The 11,971-nt window shown below is 40.7% G+C and overlaps 1 protein-coding gene across 1 annotated transcript; it reads left to right on the top strand.

Annotated features, from left to right (window-relative positions):
* Window positions 1-273: 273 nt before the first annotated feature.
* APBB2 (amyloid beta (A4) precursor protein-binding, family B, member 2) lies at window positions 274-8,015 on the top strand. The gene is made up of 6 exons (XM_009876243.1): window positions 274-384; window positions 2,892-2,979; window positions 4,361-4,444; window positions 4,945-5,060; window positions 6,519-6,698; window positions 7,306-8,015. Exons 2-6 carry the CDS (start codon window positions 2,895-2,897, stop codon window positions 7,471-7,473), a joined length of 633 nt encoding a protein of 210 aa, XP_009874545.1. The 5' UTR covers window positions 274-384; window positions 2,892-2,894; the 3' UTR covers window positions 7,474-8,015.
* Window positions 8,016-11,971: the final 3,956 nt, after the last annotated feature.

Below are 11,971 nucleotides of genomic sequence, written 5' to 3' on the forward strand. Positions count from 1 at the left end.
AAATTCAATAAGCTGCTAGTGTTAGTAGAGTGTAATGAGCTCTTTAATTATATGGAATAAGCACCAAACCTTACATATGTGTTTCATGGGTGTGAGATTTAATGCATTTTTAGATCTACTTTGTCTAAAGCACATGTTTTATTCTGTGACAACTCAGACATTCACTTGTTCTTTTGAAGCAGGACTTGCTGTTTTGGAGATGTTACTGCTTCTAATGCCTTAATTCATTTTGATTGTTTGTAATATGTCACTTCATTTTGTTTGCACAGAGACTTTGCTTATGTGGCAAGAGACAAAGACACAAGAATTCTGAAATGTCATGTGTTTCGATGTGACACACCCGCAAAAGCCATCGCCACAAGTTTACACGAAATCTGCTCAAAGGCAAGTGGATTTAAAGTCAGCTGCATTTGTCTGTGAAGTTCGTGATCCAGATACATACAATCAGCAACCGTAGGCAGCATTAGTGTAGTTTATATCACTGGTGACAAGAAATGGTACAGAGAATTTTTAAAAGAAAGGACACAAATAGACCAGAGTAACAGGAGGCTGAGCAGTTAGATTTGAGAAAGACGATGTGTGCTTTTGATTTGTATAGAGACTGAAGGTTTTCTTGAATAATAAAGAAGCTCTGCGTTTAAAATGGAAAAAGAACATGCGGTTTCAATCAATGTTAGATGGTGATGTTAAGCTTTGTAAACAGCTAAGACCTTGTTTGAATAGTATGGTTCAATGGTATTAACCTGCAGGATGGACAGGAAAATAGTTGCTAACATTACTGAGCCCACTAAAAAAAAAAAAAATTGGAGAGAAGAAGGGATTTAAGCTACTTGGTTACAAATACTAAAGGATCTTGGATCCAGCTTGTGGTAGTGTTGTCTGTAATACTGGAGAGGACTGTTCAGTTGTTTTACCTTACAGATTTGCCACCGTTCCCTGGTTATTAATTTTGGTTTTTTCACGAGTGTCCTCTGTATAGTCATTTCATACAGCAGTAGCAAGGCAACATGTCCTTTCCAGCAGGCAAATCTTAGTGAAGCACTTTCTATAAAGGCAGTTAAAACAATCTACTTGAAACTCTTTTTTTATTCTTTTATTGAGCTACGGTGGATTTGAGGCTGCGTCTCTCTTTTTAAAACATCTTATGCTGCTCTTTTTAGTTTTCCTTAAAACACGTCAGTTTATACCACAGGATGAGTGGGCTGTGGGGATAAGTAACCTTATCAGTTATATCTGTGTAACTTGTCTCTCCTCACAAGTCACAACTCTTTGAGAAAAGCTAGTTAGAAAACCTTCAGGTTTTATAGTTCTGCTTATTTACTGTATGCCTGTCATTTCCTTTTTCCATTAGTGAATGGAATTGGTGATGTCAAATTCCCCTCTGCAGCCAGTTGTGTAGTCTAAAAAATTTTCATTTTTGCAACACTGCAGACCCGGCTACTGAAGTCATGGTGTTTCCTGCAGACAATGTGAGCATTTACACAGTGTGCATTACTGTCACCTTCTGGGCAGCCAAGTTCTGGCAGAAGCAGAAGGTAGCCTGGCAACTCTGCAGAGCCTGGCAGCTCTGGCTGGGCTTGGATGCCAGAGGAGACCCGGGTGATGGGGCTTAGGGACCTGCTCGGGTTGGGCAGGGAGCTGCGCGCTGCACTGGCAGAAGTTTTATGCCAGTGACTGCAGCAGCAGCTGCTTGGGGAAGCCTAGAGCTGTTACATCCCTCTTCTTTCTCCTTCAAATCTCAAATCTCACAGACGTTTCCGGCAAGTCTAGCAAGGAAAAACATGCTACGCAGGCCCTGCCAGAGCTGCTTTTGTCCAGTAAGGGCAACATCAAGTAAATGCTATGGTAGCTGTACACAGGGGTATCGGAAATGGAGTAGAGCTGTCACATATAACTATGACATGAAACTCCTGGCATTAATTTTGGATAAGAGGGCAACAGACCATTTAAAACCATAGGCAATAGTAACGCAGAATAAAACAGGGCAGTGTTGTTAATTAGAGCGTGTTTGTTCATAATCCAGCAATAGATGTAATCATGATTCATGGAAGCGCTTGGTGTGTGCTAACTGACGCAGTGGACCTCTTTGATGAGTCAGGGCTTCTTCCCAAGCTACCATGTGTTGTTTTTCATCTGCAGGGGGGAATATTATCATGTGTCCCTGTAAAAGAAAATACTTTAAAAAGACAAAACCTTAAAAGAGAAAAAAAAAAAGGTGGTGAGGGGGAGAAATTTGCTAGAAGCATCTTCAGATGAAGTGTCATCTACTGGAACAGCAGTTATCTTTGTATCTTAATTAAAATTAACAGTCATAGCATAAAGAAGCAAATAGCAATGCTTCATATATGAGTTTGGAAACCTCTGTTAATTTCCCTGGGTCCTTTCTCAGTCATATATTTGTAGGGAATAATCATCCAAAGTGCTTATTTTGAAGTGGTGGGAGTTTTTCGTTGTTTTAGGGGAAGAACTGATTATATTTTGCATGGGATTTTTTAATTCCAGAGGAAACATAAAAACAGAGGAAAAAAATATACACAGCACAAGATAGACTAGAGAGGAACATGAATAATGAACACTCTACTCTGTGTGTTAAATATTTATATTTCTTGCTATATTACTCGTCACTGCAATTTCACCATTGATAAAAATGGCTACTTTTTTTTCCTCCTACATCTTTTATCTAGGCTTGGACACAACATAAGTTAAGGTACGAGGAATAAACTGGAGGAAAATTTAAAGCTGTTATTTCAAAAGAATAATCTGTTTGGTCATGTAGCTTCTGACTTATTTCAGATTACACAAACTAGAGTCATAATAGGAGTAAATTTATACTTGTAGTTGTTACTGTACTGTATTTAAAAATAAAAATGCTCTATTATCACTTTCTTCAGATTATGGCCGAGCGGAAGAATGCTAAAGCTATGGCTTGCAGCTCATTGCAAGACAGGACAAATGTCACCCTCGATGTTCCTCTGCAAGGTACTGTGTTACAGCTGGTAGCCGTGGCATGGCCCTGCTTTACATGTTTTGTTTCTGATGCTGCTTTTGACCAACATGGAGCGTGATAAGACAAGAGGAAATGGCCTCAGGTTGCTCCAAGGGAGGCTTAGATCGGATATTAGGAAAAAATTCTTCCCCCAAAGGGGTTTATAAGCATTGGACCAGGCTGCCCAGGAAAGTGGTTGAGTCACCATCCCTGGAGGTATTTAAAAGACGTGTAGATGTGGTGCTTAGGGACGTGGGTTATTGTTGAACTTGGCATCACTAGGTTAATGGTTGGACTCAGTGATCTTAAAGGTCTTTTCCAATCTAAATGATTCTGTGATTCTGTGTTGAGTGGAGAGGTCAGGAGTGTAACTGTGTCTTTCAATTACCGTGTCTGACGGTAACCTGTAACTGTATTGCATTAAACATTTATATTAGTTATGCTGACAGTAATGAACTCCGGCTCAGTTATGTCAACTTGTGCATTTCCTCTTTTGTTTTGAACTCAAATGTTACAAACACAGTCTTACTTATTTGTGGATACTTGCACTTATTGTTCTTTTCAAATCAAAACGCCCCTTGACTTGAGACTGCACAAATTGACCAAATGTTCCTTAAAACCAGAATATACTCCAGGTAAGCACTTGGATTCTGAGGAGTGGTAGGAGGACTCCTCTGAGGTTTCAGGATCTATTTTAGCAGCTTCCATGGCAAAGGGTGCTGAGGGGGTTGTCATCCAGCTTAAGGGTCTTGTCCACGCTCTACTGCATGGTAGAAGGAAGTTGCCTTTGCCTGCCTTTATTAGTCATAGCTTGGTGGATGCTATTTTGAAAGCTATTTTGAAAGTATTCCAGGAGAAAAAAACATACTGTGGGTTAGCTTTACAGGAAATTATATCCCTCTAGATCTACCAGTTTATAGTGAATATATGACTCTGAATCTGTGCATCAGCTTGTGTAATTTTCTGCTCAGACAGTAGTATTGATTACATGTAGACTCTGTTTAATATATGAACAGGGATGGTATTAAAAGCAAATTCCAGATTTTATGTAGTTGTGCAGTGAAATTTAGGTCTATATGTCTCAGAGCCACATTCATCTATATTTTCTGGGTTTTAATATGCCAGCAATATAATGTGTCCTTAGCATAGATCTTCTTAGCATAGATCAAGAATTAGGTGATGCAAAGTTACCCCTAATTCCTTTAGCAATGACTGAGCATTGTTCCTGTCAGAAGGAGTAAAAATTTGTTTTAATCAATACAGTACCTTCAGAGTACAATTATTGGGTAAACTCTTTTGTATATTGATGAAATGAAAGTGGTTTTCTCTGCTGTGAATGACGATTAACAGAAATTGATTTGTGTTCCCATGCAGTAGATTTCCCAACACCAAAGACAGAACTGGTACAGAAGTTCCACGTCCAGTACCTGGGCATGCTACCTGTAGCGAAACCTGTGGGTATGTAACACTTTAATGACTTCCAAAATACCTTGCAGAAACTCTAAAGGCTGGACTCGGGTTAGCCAAGAGTAAATGAGTGATTTTTGAAGGGTAGCAACTCATGTACTTCAGTCACACATGTCAGGAATGAAGACATCTAATATTCAAGACGTCATTTGAACATATGTTTTGCAACCAGAGTATCTGGGGATCTGCCAAGAAGGCGGAGTTTCTTTCTCCTGCTTTCTCTGAACGTGAGCTCTGCTGCTAAATGAGAAAGAGCCCTAGAGAACTGAAATGGTGCACCAGGTAAACAAGATTCTGTCCTGTTTTTTCGAAGCTGGAGGCACCTGTTCTAGTTTTGTAGGCAAAGAAAACCAATTTCACAGCCCTTCTTCTGTCATCAAATTAATTTTAATAAGGAGTCCAAACCAATCTGTTTTCTGTGAAAAATAAAATGTTATTGCTTACTGATACTCACATATTTATTTTTCATTATTGCATTTTTTTCTTTTTAGGAATGGATACTCTGAACAGTGCCATTGAAAGTCTAATGGCTTCCGCCAGCAAAGAGGACTGGATGCCAGTTACCATGAATGTTGCGGATGCGACTGTCACAGTCATCAATGAAAGAGTATGTTAGACTGGTTTGTTTAAAATGCATTTAACATAATATGAGTGTTGAAACACAGAAACACTAGTAGAAAGTGTTAATTTACACTAGAAGTCATTTGCTTATTTTGCGTGTTATTTCTTTTGTGTATGTCTGTTGACGGGGTACCAAACCAACATCTCTATAAAATACCAGTTATAGGGGAGCATGTTTTGGAGTCATGATAGCCATGTTCTTCTGTTTCTTCACAAATCAAGCAGGTTTTAAAATGCATGGTACGCTCAGTGCTAATCCTCAAAGCCTTGGTCTTCTGGTGATTGCCTAGAAGGGGAGATCCAGCTCAGGCCTGAGAACACTGGATATATCATAGAATCATAGAATGGTTTGGGTTGGAAGGGACTTTAGAGATCATCTAGTTCCCACCCCTGCCATGGGCAGGGAGACTTTCCACTAGACCAGGTTGCTCAAAGCCCCATCCAGCCTGGCCTTTAACTCTTCCAGGGAGGGGGCATCCACAGCTTCCCGGAGCAACTTGTTCCAGTGCCTCACCACACTCAGGGTAAAGAACTTCTTCCCTATATCTAGTCTAAATCTATCCTCTTTCAGTTTGAGACTCTTACCCCTCATCTTATTACTACACTCCCTGATAACATTGAGTCCCTCCCCTTCTTTCCTGTAGGCCCCCTTTAAGTACAGAACATTGCTATAAGGTCTCCCTGGAGCCTTCTCTTCTCCAGGCTGAACAACCTCAACTCTCTCTCCTCACAGGAGCAGTGCTCCAGCCCTCTGATGGTCTTCATGGCCCTCCTCAGGACTTGCTCCCATAGGTCCTTGTCGTCCTTATGGGACTTGGGGCCTCCAGAACTGAACACAGTACTGCAGGTTGGGGTCTCACAAGAGCAGAGTAGAGTGGGAGAATGACCTCTCTTGATGTGCTGGTCACGCTTCTTTTGATGCAGCCCAGGATGTGATTGGCTTTCTGGGCTGTGAGTGCACATTGCAGGCTCTCATTCAGTTTTTCACCTGCCAACACCCCCAAGTCCTGCTCTGCAGGGCTGCTCTCAATCCACTCATGGTCCAGTCTCTATTTGTGCTTGGGAATGCCCTGACCCAGGTGCAGGACATTGCACTTGACCTTGTTGGAACGTTATGAGGTTGGCATGGACCCACCTCTCAAGCCTGTCAAGTTCCCCTGGAATGACATCCCTTCCCTCCAGTCTGTTGACCACAGCTTGGTGTTGTCAGCAAACTCGTGCACTCGATCCCACTGTCCATGTCACCAACAAAGATGTTAAACAGCACCGGTTCCAGTAGCGATCCCTGAGGAATGCTGCTTATCATTGGTCCCCATATGCAGGTAGATAAAAAGGAACTCCACAATACCGCCTCAGCGTGCCCCCTGTTTAATCATCTTAAAATTGAAAGTAAAGTTCCATGGGATATGCAGTAGTAACGATCAATCATTTGATTCATGACCAGAATGAAGAGGAAATCATGGTGGAGTGTCGTGTGCGGTTCCTGTCCTTCATGGGAGTAGGCAAGGACGTTCACACATTTGCCTTCATTATGGATACAGGAAACCAGCATTTTGAGTGCCACGTGTTTTGGTGTGAGCCCAATGCAGGCAATGTATCAGAAGCTGTTCAAGCCGCTTGTATGGTAAGTGACCTTCTCCAGAGGCACCTAACTGCACTTAGATTTTTCACTGCCTCCATAAATAATCGTCTTTCCAAGTTTGTAATTCTATTAATTTCAGGACAGAAAAAGAACAGATAAAAATAGGAACTGGGATTCTTTTAAACTTAATCAATTAAAACCCAAACATAATTTTAAGCCTGAAATGTCAATGTAGTCAACAATGACCCTTTAATCATCTTCCCTCCTGACCTCTGCAACATCTGTGTAAGTCAGAATGTAAGTCATGAGTTTCCTAATGCTGGAAAAACATTTTGCTGAGAGTTGTGTTACACAATCCCGTGACGATGGAGTGAAAGTAATCCTTGTTCAACAACAGCTGAACCCAGAAAACTTACTTTTCAGTTTTCAAAGGGCTGTTTGTAACTTTTAGTATCTGTTGCTCGCTAATGAACAGTTTCTACCCACAGATCGACAGATCAGTGTTGCATTAGCTTTGTCTGGGCTGTTTGTCTCGGCCAAAACGGAGCTTTGACTGTATTTAATGAGAAAGTCCTAAAAGCCTATTTAAAGTGCTCTGTGGACGTGTTGGATACAGTAAGGATTGCAGACTGCTTTTGCTTTGTTGCAGTTACGGTATCAGAAGTGCTTAGTAGCCAGACCTCCTTCACAGAAAGTTCGACCACCCCCACCTCCCGCAGACTCAGTGACGAGAAGAGTTACAACTAATGTAAAAAGAGGAGTGTTGTCCCTCATTGACACTTTGAAACAGAAACGCCCAGTCAGCGAGATGCCATAGCTTCACACACGAGAGAGATTCTCCTAACTGAAGAGAAGAGTAGCTACACGAAGGAAAATGAACTGACGATGACGTCTGGCCTTCCATGTCAAATTGCTGATGCTTCGTCTTCAGAGAATTTACCCTTATCGAAACAATGTTAGACAAGCATGTTCTCTCGTTCTCGCCGCCATCGTGTGATATGAAAAGAAGCATGAATATTTTTTTGCTGTCGGTGAGTTACGTCATGAGCAATGGAAGGTCTGTTTGATTGTAAATACATGAACATTAACCTAAACTCACACACACAAAAAAGAATATGGCCACGTCCCTCCCAGTGAACTCATGCTACAGTCGTTGGAGTGAATGATGCCCGAGTTGATAGTTTCACCGTCTTGAGCTGGATTTGTCACAAGCCAATCTTAAATCCTAAAGCACTTCACTCTGTTTTCGACACTGGAATAGGTATCAAGTATTACCTACCATTGAATTACTGTAGATTAAATACCAAGTTTTATTTTTTACAAAACTACACCTGTTAGTTTTAAATTGTTTGTCGGCATTGGTCTAGCAACCCCTTTAACGTTTCCCTGATGTGCTTTTGAATCACAGTGTCGTTATTCATTATGGTCTTAGAGAAGAATCCTGCTTAATACCAAACCAATGCTGAAAAATCCAGAAGTGTTTTCAGTAATTGAGTTGCAGGGTCATCCACTGAAGCTTTTCAGCTTTAAACATACGAATGCAACAGGCGGCTGTTAAATTTATTCTCCTAAATCTGTCATTAATTCATCAAAAATACCATTTGTTTCACACAGGGCTCAAACCAATCAGGAGTAAGGAAGAACTAGTCGTAGTTATATTGTCTTGCAACTCTCACAGGGACTAAAATATTCCACACCTTTTCCATGCAAGCGTTTGATGAAATGTTCAATTCAGTGTCTGGCTGCACAGTTCCCCCTTCCCCTCAGAGTTTGTTGCCGAATACTTAACATGACACAAAAAGAACAATCGTTTTTCTTGGTTTTTACACAATTCCATGAAATTTCTTTGACTTTTAATGCTCTTGTGACAAAACAGGGTGAGCCCAGTATTGCCCCTTAAAATTGTACCTCGAGCGAATTTTCAAATGCAGTTCCGCATCTTGAATCTCTCCTTTTGCCATCTTCTGTCTACACTGGCAGGTTGGCACAAATATTAGAAATGGGACATTAAAGATTTTTAACTAGCATTAAAAATCTTTTCCCTCCATTTACAGATATGTTCCAAACTGTAACTGTCTCCCAAGTCTGCAAATCCAGTTATACTGTAATTTTAAAAGAACACTGGTAAGGTTGTTATTACCAGAACTGGGGGGTTTTATTATTTTATTATGCAAGAGACTGCTACGAACAAACTATTTTCTTTTTATTTCCTTATTTAAAGAGGCTAATGGCAAAAGCAAGGAGAAAAGAACAATGAGTCAAATTTCTGCATTGAAAAAACGCAGGAAAAACATTAAACTAAACTCAGCATGATATATGAGCCAGTGTCAGGTGAGGGCTAGCTATGCAACTGTTGTACTTAAATAGAGCTCTCACGAATACCCTCTGAAGAGCTGATCCTCTGCTGATCTCGGATCTCTCTGTGACTGCGATCCCGCACCCCAGGCACTGAAGGGATTGTTTCCTCTCCCAAGGCTCCCGGTCCTGCTGCCTCCTTTACACCTGCTCTGCTGCTCGTACAGCTGGAGAAGTGGCTTTGGCCACACAGGCAGGGAGAGCTGGAGGCGAGGGGACACAACAAGCCCCCCACCCCTTTTAGCAGCTCCCGTGCTGTGAAGCCAGATCACAAAGGCTGGAGGTGGCAGCCGGTGTTAAGGCCTTGTTTAAGCATCTCAGAGGTGCCTGCAAGGAGCTGTGTAGGAACTTGCTTCCTATTATGACTGCTATCCAAACGTGGCGGTGAGCAATGTACCTCTAAGTAGGATCACGAAGAGGTAAAAGTTTCCTTATTCATCATCGTGCTAGTGCTTCACACTTTTATTTTAAATTACAGAAAATACTTTGATGGTATCTTTTTAAAATTCCAGCTGGTAAGGCCAGGATTGGGGATTTCTACAACAGTGACTTTTAAACAGTTTAATTAAATTTTGTAGTTGCAGCTGCACAGTGCTGATTCTTCCCAAGAGCGATAAGGACTCTCTTTAAACGAAAGCAACACTTAGCAAACAGCAGCGTAAAAGTTCTTCTGCATCGGTGTTGTCAAGGCTGTGAACATCTTGTTAGCGTTGGCTAGCAGAGCGTGCAATTGTGGGAAGGGCTGAGGAGAAGACAGAAAGGTGTCCAAAAAGCCGGAGGTCACTCACCAATATATGTTTTAAGAGTTTTGTGTCTGTTAACAAAATGCTGTTGATTTTGCCTTTAAGTAGTGTGCTTCATAGTCTGACTATATGTGGCCTTTTTGCTTCAGTAGAGCTCCTTATTCTCCAAACAATTAAATACACACCCAAGTGTTTGCAGAATCAGAGCCTAATACTGCACAGCCTGTTATCTTCTGTTAAACGATATATTAAGACAGTCTTTTTACCATGGCCGAAAAAAGTATGTGTGGGTATGTGTCTGAGCAACTGCCACTGTTTTAGTTGTCGTTATAGCGACCCTTCAGTTATCTATGCATTTTTTTTATAATACCTAGTGATCCCACAGGCAGGCAGCCCTGTTCACTATGCCTTGTATGTCTGATGCCATATTCTAAATTAACCTGTTAAATACAGCTTAAAATATTTTTATTTTATTTATTCTATTTTTACTGAAATATCCTGCATTATTATGTTGATGTATTGTCTGTACTGGATATGCTCTTGTAACATTCTCCACTCTGTGTACTATAGGTTGCCAAAAAAAAAGGCAGGCTTTGTAATTAATTGTAGTCACATTTTTATTGAAGTCTGTAGAAAAATCATGTAAAGCAAAGCTAATTTCTTAATTTTTTTCAATGCAAGTAATAAGTTAGAGGTAAGTATCACGTGTCAGTCATGTCGTTAATATGCTCCCTTGCAGAAGCAAGGCAATTTATATTCACAGTCAATGACTAAGATAAAAGCCTTTGTTTTGAAATCTGCAGTGCTGGCTGTAGGTTTTATTTAAGCCACTTACCATTTCACTGGAAGGGGAGCAAGAGGGTGTGGGAGAGAGAAGGCTACAGGAGCCGCCTACAGGGTGGTTAAACAAGAGTAACAGAAATGGGATGGAAAGGCAGAGGATCCATTCACAGAAAAAAAACCCAGCACCTGTTGAAATATCGTGTCCTCTCATGACAGAGGAACAAAAACTGTGGCCTATCTACTAGCTTATGCCAGTGCTGTGTCAGTAAGAGTTCTACATCCCTTTTAATTTTATCAAGCATTTCCTAGATCATTTAACTAGGGAGCTGAAATTGTTAGTAAATCACCCATGGAAAAGCGAACTTCCTTATTTCAACAGCCAACACGGGCTCAGCCTTTCAGCATTACCACTAACCTCACTACTCCTTTTCTTGGGCAGGTTAAATTAATACACTGCTAAAACTTGTGCTGTACAGTCAGCAAAAGCGGGTTTGATTTATTTTAACAGCGGTAAGAAAGATGGAAACACACACCCACTGTTCATTAGCAGAATTCAGTCTTACATAAAGCACCCAATCAACACTGAAAAGTACAATTTTCCCTGCTGTTGGCCACTTCTCCACATTTAAATGTAATCTGTTCTGAGAATAAATTTAGCTGCATAAAATGGTTGTCTCCATTGTTACTGCTCCACAGAACTGGGAAACGATTTCTTTCATTCCAAATCATGTTTAAGGGGAGGGAAAACCATCCTGGTGGTTTACAGGCAAGAACCATACAGTGGATGCTTTCATATCCAGAAAGCTGAATCAATAGCTTCTAGCTGAAAATTACAAATACGTAATTGGATTACAGAAAATTAGTTATATATGGTACAGCTTTACTGTCAAAAGTCCTCACGTTGTAACTGAGCATACAAGCTTCTACCTACAACTCCTCTGAAGTCAGTCCCAGATGTTGCCACCACGTGATGTTTGTGCTTACAAAGCAAGCTGCCACCCTGCAGAACCAAATTCTTCACTACCAGCTCTTTGGTATCCTGGGCAAGACATCAAGGTTCTGATGGGTTTAGCCTCCGTAACATTTCAAAGACACAAGCTCCTGACAGCAAGATGAGGCCGACCATGGGATGTCGTGACACGTATCACATAAGCAGCCTAGAAATTCTGTCATCAGATACATGTAAGTTCTTTTACAAGCAATTTTAATTATATTTAATAATGACTGATACAGATTTTGATTTAGAAAAAGTTTAGTTCTCTAACTGCAGAATCTCTAACATGATTTTAAGCACTGAACAACCATACTAAAAAAAAACCCCAGTCTCCTCTGTTCCTTCTGTCTAACATACAGAATCTCTCCTGCTCCAAGATGGTTTTGAAATAAAAAGGGATTTTATTTTATTTTATTTTTTTCAGTTCACTACACTGCATA

Source organism: Apaloderma vittatum, unplaced genomic scaffold (assembly GCF_000703405.1).
Source record: "Apaloderma vittatum isolate BGI_N311 unplaced genomic scaffold, ASM70340v1 scaffold2369, whole genome shotgun sequence".
Classification (NCBI taxonomy): domain Eukaryota; kingdom Metazoa; phylum Chordata; class Aves; order Trogoniformes; family Trogonidae; genus Apaloderma; species Apaloderma vittatum.

What these genes read in the sequence shown, in the direction of transcription:
- APBB2 (XM_009876243.1), top strand. Translation starts at nt 2,895, where the DNA reads ATGGCCGAGCGGAAGAATGCTAAAGCTATGGCTTGCAGCTCATTGCAA. An exon ending in CCTCGATGTTCCTCTGCAAG is followed by an intron (nt 2,980 to 4,360) that starts GTACTGTGTTAC and finishes GTTCCCATGCAG; the next exon opens with TAGATTTCCCAACACCAAAG. An exon ending in TCACAGTCATCAATGAAAGA is followed by an intron (nt 5,061 to 6,518) that starts GTATGTTAGACT and finishes ATTCATGACCAG; the next exon opens with AATGAAGAGGAAATCATGGT.